General features: G+C 41.2%; 1 protein-coding gene across 2 annotated transcripts in view; it reads left to right on the forward strand.

Annotated features, from left to right (window-relative positions):
• cnksr2a (connector enhancer of kinase suppressor of Ras 2a) overlaps window positions 1–20,683 on the forward strand; it is a 489,515-nt gene that overhangs the window by 266,440 nt on the left and 202,392 nt on the right. For both annotated transcript variants that reach the window (XM_043700616.1, XM_043700617.1), the window contains exon 9: window positions 9,092–9,238. In XM_043700616.1, the coding sequence (XP_043556551.1) occupies window positions 9,092–9,238 (147 nt within the window). The remainder of the gene's footprint in view (window positions 1–9,091; window positions 9,239–20,683) is intronic.

A 20,683-nucleotide genomic window follows, 5' to 3' on the forward strand; every position in this document is an offset into this window, starting at 1 on the left:
GTGGAGGGCTCGATCGTAACACAGAATTTATAGCAAAAATTTGCAGTTGATTTACACATGAAAGAAGTGAAACTATCACTGTATTCTAACAGATGAAAGGCTTAACAGACAATCAATTTTTCAATGTATAATTTCAGTTACATCACACTGTAAATTTTTGCTATAAATTCTGTGTGTTAGGATTAAGCCCTCCACTACCACATGATGAAGGAGCGACGCTCTGAAACTAATGTGCTTCCAATTAAACCTGTTGGACTATAACCTGGTGTTGTGTGATTTTTAACCAATATTTATATCATCCTTAGTGACAGTGTAGAATGTACTTACCATTGACAGGCTGTGCAGTTTGATTAGCCCTTGTGAATGGCTCATGGGTAGTTTTCTCACATCAGCCCTCTCCTCATGATCACAGTCGTGCATCACCATTGTGAAAGATGTTGGGAGACTGGATGATGGCTTCTCCCATAGTCATTTTCATGGAACGTACAGCACCAACAGGGACTGTATCATACCGCATTGCACTTAATTTCACATCCTTGCGTTTTGTTTAGAACTGTGTGTGTTCATCATCACTTGTCCAATACTCCTTTAAAATTATTTATGAAACCATCTTCCAATTCTAACCGTCCATAACTTCTCCAGGTCATATCTTTCAAATCCTGACAGCGATGAAGGAAAAAAAATCTGAAGTAGGTCTTTTGCCAGTGAATTTATTCTCTGATTTTTTATTCATTCACCAGAGGGTTTATTTAAGTTTTTACTTACTTCTGTGAAAGTTCATTCAAATGAAAGTCCCAATTAAACTATCATCTGATCTTCTCTGTTTCAGGAAAACTGTCCTAACTTTATCAACCCAATCTTAAAATTGAAAACAATTTTAGCAAATATAACCGAGGAAACGTTTTCTTCACCTTTGATGTCTTTTCTGAAGGTTGATTTTTGTAGGCGTATTTTTGTAGGCTTCTTGATTGGGACCATAGAGTTAGGGCAATTGTTTCCCCACAAATCATTTCATCAAATACAGTTCAGGAATTAATAGACTGTCCCTTAGGCCATTATCTTTTAATTTGCTAAATTATGCAGATTCTACATTATTATGCAAATTACGCCAGTGCCTTTATAGACTTCATTAATAAGTATGTGTAAGGGTGTGCTGAAGAAATTAATCCATTCTGTTCCCCAAACTGGAAAGTGTGGATGAATTAGGAGATCCACTCCCTACTGAAGACTAGGTCTGAGGCGTATAAATTGGACAAACTTAACCTGTACAGGGAATCCAGGTATGACCTTCACAAGGCCATCAGAGGTGCCAAGAGGCAATACCAAACAAAGCTTGAAACCCAGACCAACTACATGGACAACTGACGTTTGTGGCAAAGCTTGCTTGACACAATGGGCTACAAAGCAATGTCAAACAGAATCACGGGCAACAATACATCCCTGTCCGACTAGCTCAATGCATGCTATGCTTGCTTTCAACAGAAGGTCAATGAAACAATGTCACCTGTCCCACAGCCTCAGATACACCTATACCCACAGTCACTGCCGCAGCCGTTAGATCGGCCTTCCAAACAGTGAACCCACAGAAAGCGACTGACTGGGAAGGAGGCCCCGGCTATGTGCTCAGATCCTGTGCAGTTCAGCTGGCTGGAGTATTTGCAGACATATTCCTCTTTCTTTACTCTGATCTGAAGTCCCGACCTGCTTCAAGCAGACCGCCATCATCCCGGTGCCAAAGAAAAATCATTCAACATATGATAACTCAATAACTGCCACCCAGTGGCTCTGAGCTCCATAATTATGAAGTGCTTCAAGAGGTTAGTCATGGCTCACATCAACTCCAGCCTGTCAAACTTCCTTGTTCCCTTGCAATTCGCCTACTGTCACAACAGGTCCATAGCTGACACCATCTCCCTAGCCCTACATTCATCCCTGGAACATCTAGATAACAAAGGTACCAACATCAGACTCTCACTTATTGACTATATTTCCACATTCAACACCATAATTCCGAACAAAATCATCTCTAAACTCCGCGACCTAGATATCGGCTCCCAACTCTGTAACTGGATCTCCATAGACTGCAATCAATAAGAATAGGCGCCAACACCTCCTCCACCATAATCCTCAACATCGGTGTCCCACAAGGCTTCTGTTCAGCTCCCTGCTATACTCTTTATATAGTCATAACTGTGAGGCCAAGTTCCATCCAACTCCATTTACAAGTTTGATACCATGATGACCACCACTGTTGTAGGTTGGATCTCAAACAACAGTGAGACAGAGTACAGGAAAACAATTGAGTGCTTAACGACATGATGTAAAGAAAACAATCTATCCATCAAAATCAGCAAAACAAAGGAACTGGTCAGTGACTTCAGGAAGTGGAGTGGAGAGCATACCCCTCTCTGTACCAGTGGTGCTGAGATGGAGATGGTTGAGAGCATCAAGTACCTAGGAGTGATGGTTACCAACAATCTGTCCTGGTCCACAAATGTCAGGAAAGCGCAACAATGTCTCTACGTCCTTTGAAGGCTCAGCAAGTTCGACATGTCCACAGGACTCTTACCAATTTTTATAGATGCACCATTAACAGCATCCTATCTGGATGCATCACGGTGTGTTGTGGCAACTACTACTCCCAACAGCACAAGAAACTACAGAGAGTCGTGAACATAGCGCAGTCCATCACGCAAACCAGCCTCCCGTTGATTGATTCCATCTATATTTTTCATTGGCTTGGGAAAACAACCAACATCATTAAACACCCCTCCCACCCCAGTTATACTCTCTTCCACCCTCTTCCAATGTGAAGTAAATATGAAAGTTTGATTACACCTGAGAATAGCTTCAAGAACAGTTTCTTCCCCACTGTTATTGGACTTTTGAATAGATGTTTCAAACATTAATTCTGATCTCTCTCTCTCTCTTTCTCTCTCTCTGTGCACCTTCTCTGTCACTGTAACACTGTATTCTGCACTCTGTTCTGCTAGCCTAATGCACTCTGTATGGCACAATCTGCCTGTATATTATGCAAAACAACACTTTTCATTGTATCTCAGTGTATGTGATGAGAACAAATCAGTCAATCAATCAATCAATTCCTTCTGCAATTACTTTTCTTTTATTTTCAGTTTCATTTCTTGTTTCCTATGGTGCCAGGACCAAAGGCATATTGATGGTGAAGCAGTAAATAACCAAACACACAACTACTTCATGCAGTGCAATCATATTACTAAGAAAAAACCTAATGGACAGCTAAAATATCAGCCACTCATTAGATAGAAGTTTCCTAGGCTTTTCTCAATCAAATTTCAGTGGATAACAAAAGGCAACCACATGGAGGAGTCCTCAAGCAGTTACGAAACACTACTATCGAAACTCAACTGCAGCACACACAATACACTTGGTTCTGCTACAACATGGTAGTTCCATTCTCATGCAATCCGTGTTATAAGAAGATCAGATAATAGCAGTATCATTTAAACTAATGGGGCTGGAATTGCGTTATAACCAATTCACACTATAGAAGTCCACACTTTGAAAATAGTATCCTCAATCACATTAGAGCAAATTCACATTAATGAAATGTATCTTACAGCAGAATGACCTGCAATTAGAATAGATTTCCTACAGTATAGAAGCAGGCTCTTTAGCCCAACAAGTGCACACCGACCCTGTGAAGAGTAACCCACCCAGACCCATTCCCCAACCTTATATTTACCCCTCACTAATGCACGTAACACTATGGGCAATTTAGCATGGTCATTTCATCTGACCTGCACATCTTTGGATTGTGGGAGGAAACCACAGCAAACCAACACAGACAGAGGGAGAATACACAAACTCCACGCAGACAGTCACCCGAGACAGGGTTTGAACCTGGGTCACTGTTGCTGGGAGGCAGCAGTGCTAACCATTGAACCACCGTGACACCCCAGTCAGGAAAACTCAATGTGCATAATTTTGAGCGTTTGATATATCATAATGCATATTGTTTATCACTGGGTGAGAATTGTATCAGTGGTGTGCAGTTCCAATGGCAGAACAGGAACAGTGCACCACTTCCCTCTCTCAATGTTTTCTCTTTGCCACAAAATTCCCATGAAAATGTTAGAATACCAGAGATGTGCATGGAAATCACATGCGATTCTGTGGCAGGGGATATGTCCCAGCGGTGATTCTCACTGTCAGCTGCGAATGCTGAAGCCATGGATTGACCACAGGTTGGGCTCCAGAGTGGCATCTGTCTCAGAGCCAAAGCAATGCTGCCCAACTCATTTACATGAGACTTACTGAGAGCATAATGGTGTTGTGAAACTTGAAAGGGTTCAGAAAGGATTTACAAGGATGTTGCTAGGGTTGGAGGATTTGAGCTGTAGAGAGAGGCTGAATAGGCTGGGGATGTTATCCCTGGAGCATCAGATGCTGAGGGATGACCTTATAGAAGTTTATAAAATCATGAGGGGTGTGGATAGGATAAATAGACAAGGTCTTTTCCTATGGGTGGGGGAGTCCAGAACCAGGTTTAAGGTGAGAGGGGAAAGATATTAAAGATATAAAAGAGACATAAGGGGCAACTTTTCTCACACAAAGGCTGGTGCATTTATGGAATGAGCTGCCAGAGGAAGTGGTACAATTGCAACACTTAAGAGGCATCTGGATGGGTATATGAATAGGAAGGTTTCAGAGGATATGGGCCAAGTGCTGGCAAATGGGACGAGATTAGGTTACGATATCTGGTTGGCATAGATGAGTTTGACCAAAGGGTCTGTTTCTGTGCTGTACATCTCTATGACTCTATGGTGGCATAGTTATTTTCTCAAATTTGAACTTAATTTGAAAATATTCCACTTTGCATTGGTTTCAATTTATTCATGTGTGTATCATCTCAGAAAACTAAATGTGGGTTTTTTCATGCACTTTTTATTGAATATTCATGTTAGTGTCTGGTGTTGTGCTTACTAAGTCTAAATTTACAGGCTCAGTTGGCCCTCCCCTCTGCATTGTAAACAAGTTTGTCCAAGATGTCTCTGTGGGGATATTTGAACTGCTGTAAAAACATGGGCACCTGAGTAGGCTATTTAGCCCATTGAGCCTACCCTACCACTCTAGATATGGCTGATCATCTCTTCAGCGCCATTTTCCACAATGTCTTCATGCGCCTTCCTGTTGTTCAGATCAGAAACTTACTGGGTTCTATCTTGGACATGTTCAGTGACTGAGCTTCCATAGTTACCTGGAGTAGACAATTCCAAAGGCTCAACATCCATTGAGTGAAAAAAAAACTGTTCAACTCCGTTTTAAATAACTTGCCCCTAATCCTGAAACGGTGGCTCCTAATTCTGGAGTCACCAGCCAGGGAAACCATTCTATCATGTCCACCCTGTCCAGTCTGAGAGAATTATGTAAACTTCAAAGAGGTCACCTCTGTCTTCAAATCTGTAGAGAATACAGACATCCAGTTTCATCAATATTTACTCATAAGACAATCCACAATTTGAAGGATCAATCTGGTGAATCTCTGTTGCACTTCATCTTAGGCAGGTATATCATTCCTTAGATAAGAACACCAAAGCTGTACATATGTGTTTTATACTGCTACAGCTTCTAGAGTATGCAGCCAGTTTCAAGAATGAATGCTGTGTCAAATCTATTAGGGTTTGGTTGGAAGGGTCCTATGTATAAATAAACTCGAGCAATCTCTGGTTCTTATCAAGCATGATCCATGAGAGGAGGACTGCTTATGATTGGGTGGAAAGCAGCACAAAATTGCTGCAATCGTTCAAAAGCCTTAGGATTATTAGTGTGGGAAATGAAATGTTCACATTCATGCAGTGAAAGATATTCTTCTGAAGTTGGGTATTGGCACATTCGAATAATACAGTAAGAATTTTCCTTTGGAGTACTTGCTCTGGGAATGATGATTTTACAGAGAGCAGAAATAGGAAAATGTTCCAGCACTGATATTACAGTGCTGGATTAGAATGTCATATCACAAAAGAAGAAAAATGTTCTTTAAAATATTGTGTGACTCATGAATTTAATGTGATAGTGTGTTGTTGTGTTTGAAACTAATGTAACATAACACTTTATGTATCTGTTTGGCATCATCCCTGTGAGAACATGAAGCGAGTGTATTTATTTTATATATAAAAGACTGCCTCTCATCCCTCTTAAGTATTCTTGATTTCGAGATGCCAGTGGACTGGGGTGTACAAAGTTAAAAATCACACAACACCAGGTTATAGTCGAACAGGTTTAATTGGAAGCTCACTAGCTTGCGGAGCGACGCTCCTTCATCAGGTGGTAGTGGAGGGCTCAATCGTAACACACAGAATTTATAGCTGTGATGTAACTGAAATTATACATTGAAAAATTGGTTGTCTGTTAAGCCTTTCATCTGTTAGAATACAGTGATAGAGATCAGAGATGAGAGTGTGGTGCTGGAAAAGCACAGCAGGTCAGGCAGCATCCGAGGAGTAGGAATTCCTGATGAAGGGCTTATGCCCGAAACGTCGATTCTCCTGCTCCTCGGATGCTACCTGGCCTGCAGTGCTTTTCCAGCACCACACTCTTGACTCTGTATTTGTTACCACTCTTGTCTCACACTGGCCAAAATGCAAGTATTGCTTCCTGACATCACTATTTGTTCTGGACACTGTTTCAATTGTTCACTAGAAAGATATTTCTATGAGCCAAATGACAGGTTGCCTTGTTTCATTGAAAATACACGATCTTTATGTCCCATATGCTTAGCTGTTTAATGTGTCAGCGTGTGAAGCTTGTATATTTGGAGGTAAAACCGTGTTAGCATGTAATCTGTCAGCAACTCGAGCTCCACTCAACAATACTTAAAACAGCATGATGCCAGATCAGGAATGTGCCAGTGCAGCATATGCCAGGATTTAATCATAAGATATTGTGTGCTCCCAGATCTAAGATTGTGCCATTATAAATGGCAACTATTTTGTACAGTCAATTCGGTAATAACCAGTGTGTTCGGTACCAGCATTTCTCAAAATAATTGAATATTTCAAGGTAAACAAAGATCTTCATATTAAAGGATAGTATAGAGTGGAATTAGTGCTCAGACTTCTCTTTAAACACCCCTGGGATGTGAGCACAGCATTTATTGCTATCCATGACTTCCCTTAAGAAGGCACTGGCAAGACACCTTCTTCAGCTGCCACAGTTAATGGGTATGGGCACATCCACAGTGCAATTATGAAAGGAAATCAAGGATTTTGATCCAATGAGATTATACAAATCCAAGTCAGAATGGTGAAAATAAAGAAATGGTGAAGGTCAAGATGATATGGTTAAAAATCACACAACACCAGGTTATAGTCCAACAGGTTTATTTGGAAGTACTAGCTTTCACAGCATTGTTCCTTTGTCAGATAGCTAGAGGGGCAGGATTATAGGACACAGACTTTATAGCAAAAGATCATAGTGTCACACAATGGATGTGATATATTGAACAAACCTAGATTGCAGAATTGTACTTGCAAATACATTCTATTTTGTTCAAAAGCACACACTCTGTAGGTAATCAATCCATGCATTAATTTATAATTTCCTACATTGGAAGTAGAATCTGTTTGACTCAAGATTGGGATACAGACAGATTCTAACCTCACACCTTTATTACATTGTCTGAGTTGAGACGTCAACCTTTTTTAATAAAACATTGTTATCCCGGGAATGTGACTTAAAAGAAGTTCTGGGATTTACATATTAATGAACCAAAGCCTGCAACCCTTCTAAAAGATGAAAGACTTACAGCAATCTAGGGTTGTTCAATATATCGCATTAGTTGAATGACACTTTGATCTTTTACTATAAATTCTGTGTCCTATGATCCTGTCTCACTAGCTCCCTGACAAAGGAGCAGCGCTCCAAAAGCTTGTACTTCCAAATAAACCTGTTGGACTATAACCTGGTGTTGTGTGATTTTTAACTTTGTCCACCCCAGTGCAACACCAGCATTTCCACATCAAGGAGATATATGACTTGCAAGGTAATGTCCAGATGATCTGGTTTTTCTGGGTTGCTTCTTTTTTGTTTATTCATGGGATGTGGGGATTGCTGGTCAGGCCAATGTTTGTTGTACTTCCCTAGATGCCCTTGATCATGGTTTTGGAAGAAGCAGTCTTGGCAAGTTGTGGCAGTGTGTCCTCGAAGTTGCATGGTGCAGTGAAGGGAGAGAATCTTCAAGGTGATGGGTGGGTGACGTCACAAGTGAGCTGCTCTGCCTGGAAGGAGTTGATCTCCTCGATTGTTTTTGGAGCAGCATCTCCCCAGGCAAGCGAAGAATTTGATAGAATAGACTGAGAAGAAAAGAAGAAAAAAACTACTCATAGTGCAGTTACTTTCGTGCTTTCCTGTGATGTTACACTTTGATTATTTTTGATCCAATGCAATTATATAGATCTGGGTCAGGATGGTGAAAATAAAGAAATGGCGAAGGTCATGGTGATATGTGACTTAGATGGTAACTTGGCTGGTTGGCTCTGTAACCATTTACATCACTATGGTCCCACTCTCACCTCTCACCTCCACTGACCTCCCTATTCTCCCACTCTCACCTCCCAATTCTCCCACTCTCACCTCCCATCAACTTCAGCGTGCATTCACTCTTGAGTGTGCTTTTTCTCTTCCAATTGGTCTTGCTCAAGCTGGTTTATTATGCTTTTGCAGTTTAATCTTCTGGAAAATATTGTGAGACAATGTGAATGCCATTTCTAAATAATACTTCAAAATATTGTTACACATTTAATGTAACAAGAAACACGTTTGGTGTTGTGAGTAGTGGAAATATGAGCATACACTTATTTTACAGCTTCTCACTGTTAAAAGTGCATGTTTAGGATGGGAACCAGCTATCATAACACAGAATCTTAAAATTGTTATTATCGTATTATTGGAAATATGTCAGGCTATGTTGACTTTTTTGAATGTTATTATTAGTACTTACCATGTGTCATTTAGAGTAATCTATCATGATACTTATAAGGCATATTTTGCTTTCAGTTTGGTAGACTTTTTTTATCCTATTTATCTTTATATTTTTGCTGTTGGATTCTAGGTAGGATGGCAGCTGAAAAACCTGGTAAATGCACTTCGGGAAGATCCCAGTGGGGTCATCTTAACCTTAAAGAAACGTCCTCAGAGCATGCTCACATCTGCACCTGCATTGCTTAAGAACATGAGATGGAAACCTCTTGCACTGCAGGTAAGTTAAACCTTACTGTATAATTTAACTTAACAGTCTTCCTTAAATTAACAATCTAATATGTTTATGATAAACATGTATTGTTTATTGTGTTGAGAATAGTTTCAAATCAGTGTTACAATCAGAAACTTACTTTGTCAGATGTTAAAAATCACACAAGGCCAAGTTATAGTCCAACAGGTTTATTTGGAAGTACAAGCTTTTGGAGCGCTGCTCCTTCATCAGGCAGCTAATGGCACAGGATCATAGGACACAGACTTTATAGCAAAAGTTCATAGTGTCATTCAACTGATGCGATATATTGAACAAACCTAGATTGCAGAACTGTATTTGCAGATACGTTCTATTTTGTTCAAAACACACACAATCTGTAGGTAGTCAATCCATGTGACATTTTATATATTCCTACTCTGGAAATAGAGCCAGTCTGACTCAAGATTGGGATACAGACAGACTCGAATCTCACATTTTTATTGCATTGTCTGAGCTGAGGTATCACTTCTTTTTAATAAAATCTTAAGTTATCTCAGGAATGTCATTTGAAAGAAGTTCTAGGATTTAGATATTAATGAACCAAACCTGCAACCCATTCTAAAAATGAAAGGTGTAACAGCAATCAAGGTTTGTTCAATATATCCCATCAGTTGAATGACATTTTGATCTTTTAGTATAAATTCTGTGTCCTATGATCCTGCTGCACTAGCTATCTGATGAAGGAGCAGCGCTCCAAAAGCTTGTACTTCCAAACAAACCTGTTGCACAATAACCTGGTGTTGTGTGATGTTTAACTTTGTCCATCCCAATCCAACACTGGCACCTGCACACTTTGTCAGAAGTAATCAGCATTAGCAATGTTAGCCAATTTTTTTTTCGATTTTAGATTTAGACTTATTGTTACTATGTCTTACTGTCCTGTACCACCTTGGCAAAAAAACCCCACACCAACTTTGTTTTTTTTCCGAGGTTATCTATGAATGTTGCCCTTATTATGGTAAAATAATAATATGCTATTTGTCTTGTCTGTAAGAAACACTCTTTGTTTATTTTACAAAAGTTGTTGTTTCACTGAATGAAGTCATCTTTGAATTATCCAATGGAAGGTCCTGAAATAATGAAGGGAAAGGGTCCTTTGCTTATAATCAGGATTAATCTCTTTGGTTATTTGCCTTATCTGTGCACCTTCAATTCCCATTATCTTCACTTACCTGTGGCTCAAAACTCAATCCATTCCAGTCTCCTCCACTGGCCAATAACTGGGTGAGAATGTATGAGCGCCAACTAGAAATGTCAATGTTATGACTGAAATGAGGCCTATCGTTATGTATCCAGGTGATCATCTCCAAAGATTCTAGTAACTTTCATTTTCCATTTCCTAATCAAAATTTTTATGTTTCCTCTGTGTACCCCAAAGATAACCAAAAGCTAATCTGTAATTGAATGGGGATGTTTGTTTTGGAAGTGCAGAACCTTTGGGCAGCACGGTGGCACAGTGGTTAGCACTGCTGCCTCACAGCGCCAGAGACCTGGGTTCAATTCCCGACTCAGGCGACTGACTGTGTGGAGTTTGCACATTCTCCCCGTGTCTGCGTGGGTATCCTCCGGGTGCTCCGGTTTCCTCCCACAGTCCAAAGATGTGCACGTCAGGTGAATTGACCATGCTAACTTGCCTGTAGTGTTGGGTAAATGTAGGGGTATGGATGGGTTACGCTTCGGCGGGTCGGTGTGGACTTGTTGGGCCGAAGGGCCTGTTTCCACACTGTAAGTAATCTAATCTAAAACCTGAACCATATGTGTTTTACTAATGCCAGATAACAGAAGTTTAAAAATAAACTTGTGAACTTGCTGAGTAATAAAAATGCATTCTCTAAGGCTCAAATTCAGTGGCATAGTTGATCCGACAAAGGTATTGGCATTCCAGTGCAGCTTTAATTCTGTTTATTGGGTTGCCAATGCAGACCAACTGGTTTTCCAAACTGTAGGTAACTCTCTGGCGGACATACTGAAGGCAGATTATGATTGAAAATCTCCTTATGGAATGCCATAAACAAATATAACAAACTCAAACAATAATTGTGTAAGGAAACTGAACTTCTTAGGAGTATCTTTAAAGATCTTTCAGAAATGTAACGTTCGGGGGAAGAACGACATTAGAGAGGATGTGCCATTGAATCAGGCAATGTTCACTTTCGATAGGAGAAAGTAAAGGGATCTGCACTGCTGATAGTATCGAAAAGCAAGGTGTGGAATTCATCTGCTATCGCACAGCAATGTCAGTGTAATTGTCCTCAGAACAGACCAATGACTCTGCTTTTAAATGAATAAAATGTATTACTTGCTGGACTCTCTATTGCTGGGAAAAAGCAAACTGGTGATACTGGCCCGATTGCTGAGCAGCATTTGGACTCTGTGGAAAACCCTTGCTGACAAGAGATTGCTGTCTGGATTATGGAAAGTTTGCAATTGAATGCTTATTTCTTTTGAAATAAATATCCTAACAAAAATGCAAGTCTCTGGATTCATTGAAGGTGAACTAATTGATTCTCCTGCAAGGCAGCAGTGAAATATTGAGAGACACTTCTAATCAACCAAGTTTCATGTAACAAATTCAGGTAAAAACCAGGCTATTCAGCCCTTTGAGCCTGCCCCACCTTGCAATAATTTCACAATTTTATAAGTAATGTTGGTTTCAAATTTCTCATATCTAATGCCAGTAGACTATTGATTGCATTGCCCACCAATAATCTATCCACCTCTGTTTTAAAAATATTCGATGATCCTGCCTTCACTGCCTTCTGAGGCAGACAGCTTCACAGCCGCCCAGCACTCTCAAAGGAAATAATTCTCCTCATCTCTATCCTAAAAGGAAACCCTTTATTTCGAAAACAGTGTCACCTTAATTCTGGATTCCTCCATAAGAGGAATCCTCCTTTCCATGTCAACCATGTTCAGAACTTTCAGGATTTTATACACTTCAATCAAGTCACCCTCCCTCTTCTATACTCCAAAGGGAACAAGTACAACCTATACTCAAAAAACAATCCTCTCATTGCAGGCATTAATATCGTAAACATTCTTCGAGCCCCATCAAATCCTTCCTTAAGTGAAGAGATCAAAACTGCATACAGTGTGTGGTTGTTCTGTATAACTGAACCATAGCATCCTTACTTTTACATTCAGTTCCACTCATCATAATAGATAGCATTCCATCAACCTTCTTAAATATTTGCTGTACTAACATCTTGTGACTGATGCTTTAGTATACCTAAATCCCTCTGTACCTTGCAATTCAGCAGTTATTCCCTGTTTATCAACTTCACTATCTGCTTGATTATTCTTCCTGTCAAAGTGAACCATTTCACATTTTCCCATATGCTCTACCTGCAGAATTGTGCCCACTCACTGAACCTATCTTTATCTGTTCTTATGTCTTCTTCATAACCTACTTTCCTACCTATCCGTATGTCACCTGCAAATTGAATTAGCATGCCTTCGTTTGAGTCATTATACCGTGATAAAAAGCTAAAGCCTCAGCACAGACCTCCGCAGGACTCCAGTATCACTTCTGCCAATCAAAAAAGATCCATTTATGCATGCTCTCTGTTTTCTACCAGCCAGTTAATTTGCTATCCGTGCCAGTATGTTACCTCTCCACCATCTACTTCTACGTTATACTATAACATTTATGCTACTCCTGAAATCCAAGATCAGCATGTCAGTGATCTTTCCCCCTACCTGCAGCATATGTTACTCCATCAAGAAAATCCAGTAAATTGGTTAAACGTGAAATCCTTTTCACAAATCTATGCTGACTCCTCTCAGTAACGTAGAGTTTTTGCAAGTGCCCTCCTTAATGACTGATTCTAACGCCTTGCCCATGACAATGTCCCAAGCCACCTGACCTAAACTTTTTTCTGCCTCTCTCAATTTTTGACTCGAGGGGTTGTATTTGCTTCCTCCCAGTCTGATGGAACCTTTCCAAGATCCAGTGAAATGTGAAAAATTAACACCAACGCATCTATGCATCAGTTTCCACTTCTTGTAAATGAGTTCATCAAGACATAGGGGGAACTGTCAGCCTACAGTGTGCCTGGTACTGCTTCTCTAATGATTGTAATTTCACCAAATCCTTCTCCTCCTTCTATCTCCTGATTCACAATGATTACTGGAATTTTTTTTGTGTTCTCAAAAATAAAGAAGATGCAAAATGTTTGTTCACTTCATCTTCAATTTCCTTATTAATGGTTATTAATCCCATTCTTATTCGCAAGATGACCAACTCTCGTCTTATTTCATTCTTTTCTTTTCAGATGCCTGTGGAAACACTTGCTATCCACCTTCTTTCTGGCTAGCTTTCTCTCATATTCAAATTTCTTCCTCCTCCTGAGCATTTCCATTAGATTCTGACTAAAATAACCTTCACCTGACCTGCCACTCATATTTGCACATTTAAAAGCTTTTTCCTGAAGTCTAATGTTTTTCATAACTTCTTTAACTCCTTGGATTTTTTTCTTTGTAGCTGGAATATACATATTCTGAATATTCTGAAATATACCTTCAATGTCTGCCACTGCTTTTCTATTTATCAGTCTCCTAGCTGAGTGCCCCAGTTTGCATCAGCTAACTTAGCTTTCATGCCCATTTAGTTGCCTTTGTCAAGTTTAGAAAAAAAAACTAGTCTTAGATCCAACCTATTCCCTTTCAAGCTTCATGTCAAATTCAATCATTTTATCATTTCTACTGTCTAGAGGTTGTAATGTTCTGAGGTCATGAATGAATCCTGTCTCATTATATAATACCAAATCTAATATAACCTGCCATCTGGTTGATTCCAGAATGAGCTGCTGTAAGAAATTACATCAAAACCAACCTTTGAGCACCACATGCAGGGTACTATGGTCAGTCTGATTTTTCCAGTTCAAAATCTCCCATGATTACTGCTGTCCTTTATCTCAAGCACCTAACATATCTTCTTGTATACATTGTCATTACTATCAAGGGGCCTGTAGACCACAGCCACCATTTGCTTCTATAACTTACTATTCCTCACTTCTGCCTAAACCAATTCTATATCCTGATTTCTGAAATAAGGTTATCTCTAACTCTTGCACCAATGTCACCTTTGATTAACAGTGCTACCCTTCCACCTTTATCTGCTTTCCCATCCTTCATGACTGTCACATACCCGTCAATATTCAGGACCTAGTCATTAATATCCTGCAGCCATGTCTCTATAATGGCCATCAAATCACATTTATGTATGTCATCAATTTGTATGAGTACACATTGTGTTCCAGAGCCTTTGAAGAGTTTAGTCTTCACTGTTGGTGTATTCTCAGGTTTGTTCTCTCTTCTCTTTCCTCTGCCCTTCGTTTCTCATATAACTGCATTGCTGTCTTGCAATCATCTCTACCCCTTGACTTGCTACATCCCTCATCTTGATCCCTCACCACCCCACTTTCTTTTGGTTTAAATATCTCTCCCTATTATATGGCTTGCTAGGTTGCCAGTCACAACATGGTTCAGGTGTAGACTATTCCAATGGTACAACCCCCCTTTCGCTAGTACCTGTACTGGCAGTGGTGTCCCTCGGAATGGAACCCACTTCTCCCACATCGGTTTTTGAGCCACACATTTATTTTTCTAATTCTGTTTGTCCATAGAAAATTTGTATGCGGCTCAGGTAATAATCCAGCGATGATTACATTTGAGGTTCTGTTTTTAACTTTAGTACCTAGCGTCTCACATGTGCTCTTTCTTAGTTTTACCTGTGTCGTTAGTAGCACAAAGTGAATCGTAACTGCTGGATCCTCCTGGTTTCCCCTGTGAATTCTTCGCCAGCCCAGAGTAGGTGTCCCAAACCCTGGCACCTGACAGCCAACACTTCTAGACTCAGGCTGGTTACTGCAGACAACAGTGCCTATCCTCTTCACTCTACTCTTCCCTCACTACCACTACTGTCCTCCTTCCTCTTATCCAAAAAAGTCAAAAGCACCTCATGCCTGTTGGACAATTGCAAAGGCTGCTCCTTCCCTCTGAGTCCCTTTATCTGCCTCACTTGCAGCCTCACCCTTTAGCATAGGGTCATCTGATTTGGTCATTAGCCAGGATCAGATGTCATGATAACCTCCAGGAAAAAGCTGTTCAGGTAAGTTATATGTCAGCCAAGTACAGACTTACTTAGTTCTCAGTCTCTGGTGAGTAAACACTTTCTGAATTGGAATTTGAGATCTTTCTTTCTTCCATACAAAGAATGCAAATTTACTTGAAGAGCAAAGCTAATATCGGGGGTTTTAACCGGCATTGTGCAATGGAATCTGGCAATTGAAATGGCTGCTCTGGTTGCACATGTTGTTCGAAGATTCAGCACATGATTTCCTGTCAGCAGTCACCCCAATTCCAGATTAGTTGCCTATTACCGAATAATTTGATTCCCTCCAAGTGCAGGCTTGCACTTTCATCATCCTTTGCTCTTTTATATTCTGTCCAATTTTCTGATGTGGCACCTGTATTTGTGTAATTGTGTACTTTTTCTTTAAATTTGATAATGATCTTAACTTTCCCAGCTAAACCCTGATGGTGGTCCTTCACTTGTGATTATTTTGTCATTTGTTTGAATGTTCTGTATATTCTGGATTATTCCCCAAATCTCTGCAATTCCATCTCTATTCTTCCTAGCCTTTATCCTAGTTTGTCATTTCACTTTAGCCAGCTTTGCCTACACAATTTATTATTGCCCTTATTTAAAGCTTCAAAGAAAACCTAAACCTCCCTCAAACTGAATGTAAGATTAACTCCTCATATGTTCACCAGTACCTAGGAGAGCCTTCACGATGAGATCATTGATCAATCCTATCTTCCTAAGTATTCATAGATGCTTTCTTTTTCTCTCTGGGGAGAGCAAGGGTTCAGAAATCCAAGAATATGCTTCTCACATGGTACTACATAGCTTCGAGTTGACAATAGTTCTGAGGTGAGCACTACTTCTTGGGTGTTTCCACAGGCTGGCAAGCAGCCTGGCAGCTTGGTAATGAAGCCCAGTAGCTAAAATGGTAATGTTCACCTGAGATCACAGGCAGGTGCTGAACTGATTCCTACAACTTTTCACCAGAAACTCGACAGGAATCATACTTGACTGCAGTATTTCTGTTGCAATTAACTTCTATTTTAAAACAAGAAGAAGGCTTGCTTTTAAATAGGCCATTTCATAACTGCAGATGGCTCAAAGAGATTTACTGCCAATCAAGGACTTCTCAAGTATAGTTCCTGCTGCAATGCAGGAAGCATGGCATTTGCTTAATGCACATTGATCCCCTGCTCACTGCGTTGTGGTAGTGCCCAGATAATCCTTTTTGTTGTTTGGTGAAATAACTGCACAGAGGCCAGTATCCCATCACCAAGTCACCCTTTGTACACTGGCTGTGGCCTGCCAGCTCGGAGTCAGTTCCCTGAACTGGCGGTTCTAAATTCCTTCTTTATTTAACTTTCTTTAATGGTCCCCACGCTACAGCTATACAGCAGTGGTGCTTAGTTTGCCCCACAGCACCTGTGTTGTTTGTGCATAGGTGCGGGGACTCAGTGAAAATACCATTGTGCAAACAATTTTATTCAATATTTCCACCACCTATGTGGCCAGGGAACGAGTAAAAAGCAAGGCCTAATATGGGCAATGCTTACATAGCCCCAGGTTATATTTTTTTTAACAAATGCACAGAGGCTAATATCCTGTCACCAAGTCACCCTTTATTTCCTTGTGCAAGCCCCAAGTTACATTGGTCAGCCACAGCTTCCTGATTGGCCCAGGTTAACAACCCCATTCAAGGGTCTCATAGTAAATGAGGTCCACTTGGTTCTAATCAGTACATGTGCAATGTTGGTTGGGCTGGAATATTGACTAGGACACCAGTGAGTGGCAAATATTTCAGTGTTTTGAAATATTTCTTTGAAAGAAATATCAAAGAGAAAAGACGGCCAAACAGTTATTCATTTAGCAACAAATCACTACAATAATAATGAGTGTGAGGCTGATCGTTACAGTTAGCTAGAGGTTTAATCATTGCTTGGAGATAGTGAGGACTGCAAATGCTGGAAAGTCAAAGTCAATAAAATGTGAAGCTAGGAAAAGAACTGCAGGTCAAGCAGCATCAGAGGAGCTGGAAAGTTGACGTCTCAGGATGGACCCTTCATCAGGAGAGGGGAGGGGGAAGGGGGCTGAGAAATAAATAGAGGGAGGGGGATGGTGCTAGGCAGACCCACTTCCCATCACCAAACCATCATCTCTAAGACCATTGACAACCTCACCGTCTCAGGAGATCGCCCATCCACAGCCTCCAAATTACAGTTCTCCAACTCCGCCCTACCCAGTTCTACCTCCTATCCAAACCCACAAACCTGACTGCCCCAGTCAACACATTGTCTCTGCCTGCTCCTGCCCCACTGAACTCATCTCCTCTTATCTCGACTCCACTCTGTCCCCTTTAGTCCAATAATTTCACACCTTTGTTTGGGACACCACCCATGCCCCCCACATTCTCCATAACTTTCAATTCCCCGGCCCCCAACACCTCATCTTCACCATAGACATCCAGTGCCTATACACATGTATTCCCCATGAGGAAGGTCTAAAATCCCTCTGCTTCTTCCTTTCCCGCCAACCGAACCAGTCCCCCTCCACTGACACGCTCATTCGCTTGACAGAACTGGTTCTCACCCTGTGTACCTTTTCTTTTGAATCCTCCACTTCCTACAAAAAAGCAGGTTGTTATGGGTTTCCACATGGGTCCCAGTTATACCTGCCTCTTCATAGGGAATGTGGAACTGTCCATCTTCCGCAGTTACACCGTCACCATGCCCCACCTTTTCCTCCACTGGATTGAGGAGTGTATCAATGCTGCCTCGTGCTCCCACAAGGAATTTGAACAGTTCATCAACTTCACCCACACCTTGCACCCAGACTCCAATTCACCTGTTCCATTTCCAACACCTCCCTCCCCTTCCTGGGGCTCTCTGTTTCCATCTTTGGCAACCGACTCCACATTGACATCTACCACAAACCCATCGACTCACACAGCTACCTTGACTACACCTCCTCCCACCGAACCTGAAACCCCATGAAAATGTGATCCTGAACTTCAATTCCTCCCCCTCTGCCATATTTGCACCCAGGCTGAATGATTCCACTCTGGGACCATAAGACATAGGAGCAGAAATTAGGCCATTCAGCCTATCGACTCTGCTCTGCCATTCAATCATGGCTGACACGTTTCTCAACCTCATTCTCCCTGTAACCCTTCATCCCCTTTACATTAAGGAACCCATCTATCTCCATCTTAAATATGCTCAATGACTTGGACCCCACATCCTTCTGTGACAGTGAACATTCCAGATGTCCTCCTATTTCAAGGACATTTCCCCTCCCTCATGGTCAATGATGCCCCTCAACCGCATCTCTCATATCTCTATATCTCACCTTCCCCACCCCCACCCCAACCACATAAAAAACAGGGTCCCCGGTCCTCACATTCCACCCTACCAATCGCCAAATCCAACATCATTAATGCCACCTACAGTCTGACACCACCACCGAAAAGATATTTCCTTCCCCAGTCCTATCCACTCTCTGCAGGGACCATTCTCTCCACGACTCCCACATTACATCCACAATCCCCACCAACTTCCCTTCCACACCTGGCACCTTACCCTGTGGCAACAGGAGGTGCAACACCTACTGCCACACCTTTCCCCTCCCCTGCATCCAAGGCCCCAAAAAATTCATTCCAAGTCCGACAGAGATTCACCTGCATTTCCCCTGACCTCATTTACTGCATCCTTTGCTCTCCATGTGGTCTCTTCTACATCAAAGAGACCAAGTGCAATCTCAGGGACCGGTTCAGGGAATGTCTATCGTCTGTATGCTCCAAGTTACCCCCTCCCCCTTCCAGTTGCCAGCTAGTTCAACTCCCTCTCCCACTCCCCCAATGACATGACCATCCCAGGCCTCCCCCATCATCAAAATAAAGCCACACACAAACTGAAGGAAGAACACTAAATATTCTGCTTCAGGAGATTACAAACATATGGCCTTAACATAGAATTCACCAGCTTCTAAATCTCTCCCCGCACAACCTCATCCCAGTTCCAGCCCTCCCTCTCTGCCCCATCCCTTTAACCTGACCCTACCTGTCCATCTTGCTTCCCACCTATCCCCTCCATCCTTCCCATTGACCAATCCAACTCACCTCCTACCTGCATCCACCTATCGCCATCCCACCTACCTTACCCCCACCCTGATGAACGGTCCTGACTGAAACATCAACTCTCTTGTTCCTCAGATGCTATCTGACCCACTGTGCTTTATCCAGCGACACACATTATCACCTCTTAGTCACTGCTAAGAAAACAACATCTGTATCAGATAAGCTTGGTAAAACAAGCTCACTGGAAATGGAGATTCAACAGATGCTAGAAAATGACCTGACTGAACCTAGCCAAAGCAATTGGGGTTCACCGGTGGGTATTAGTTCCCAAAATGAGTGCCTCAATTAGATACTGTATAGATTACAGAAAAATAAATGTGGCAATGAAAACCGATCCATACACAAATCCATGGTTAGAACATTGGATTGATTAGGCTGGCAGTTCTTCATTCCTTCCTCAGGAATGGGCTCAAGGGCTTAATTTAACTAGATGACTATTGGTTTAGAAATTGTGTCAATATACTCAAACTGCTTTATTTTGTAGAAAGTAACGCAACAGGAGCATGTCTTTGTTATAGCTGGGTAATGAAATGAAAATAGCAACAAGTTACCTTTAAAAAAGGCATTTCTCCTGTATACTGACTAAACCAAACTCTTTATGGTTCTTCATTATGTTTGCTGACAGTGCAAGTTGATTTCTCCTGATTCAATTATTTGTTAATCCTTTCATTTCTTCTCGAAGCGGTTTCTGAAAAACAAAAACCTGTGCTTGGAAAATTGCAATTCTATCCTTAATTTACTGTGCCTTCCTACAAACATGTGACCGTATCTCTGCTGTAAGTGGCTTTGTGTGCTGTCTGTGGCAGCCATTAAACACAGGTCATTTGGAACGTGATATTAGAATGGAGCAGGGAGCATGTACGAATTTTCAGAGCTGTAAGAGAACCAACTCCTGAAAAACCACAGTTTGCAACTTGGAATCACCAAGTAAGTTAAAATGTCTGCAATTTCCACTCCCTGCTGCTGTTGAAATGAGAGAAGACGTGAGACAGAATTGGATTTCTTTTTGTGTTATTGGTGTAATGGCAACATAATAATTTAGAAAATCTGAGCGTAAGAGGTTTGGAACCCTGCTATCATTGCTGAGGAAAGAGTGTTCCATGTTGTATTGAAACCCTAGGTCTCACTGAGGAGCAGAAAAGCCAGACTGCAAAGATTTTGAAAACTTTGACAATGCACATCTGAAAGGCCA

Source organism: Chiloscyllium plagiosum, chromosome 12 (genome assembly GCF_004010195.1).
Source record: "Chiloscyllium plagiosum isolate BGI_BamShark_2017 chromosome 12, ASM401019v2, whole genome shotgun sequence".
Classification (NCBI taxonomy): Eukaryota; Metazoa; Chordata; class Chondrichthyes; order Orectolobiformes; family Hemiscylliidae; genus Chiloscyllium; species Chiloscyllium plagiosum.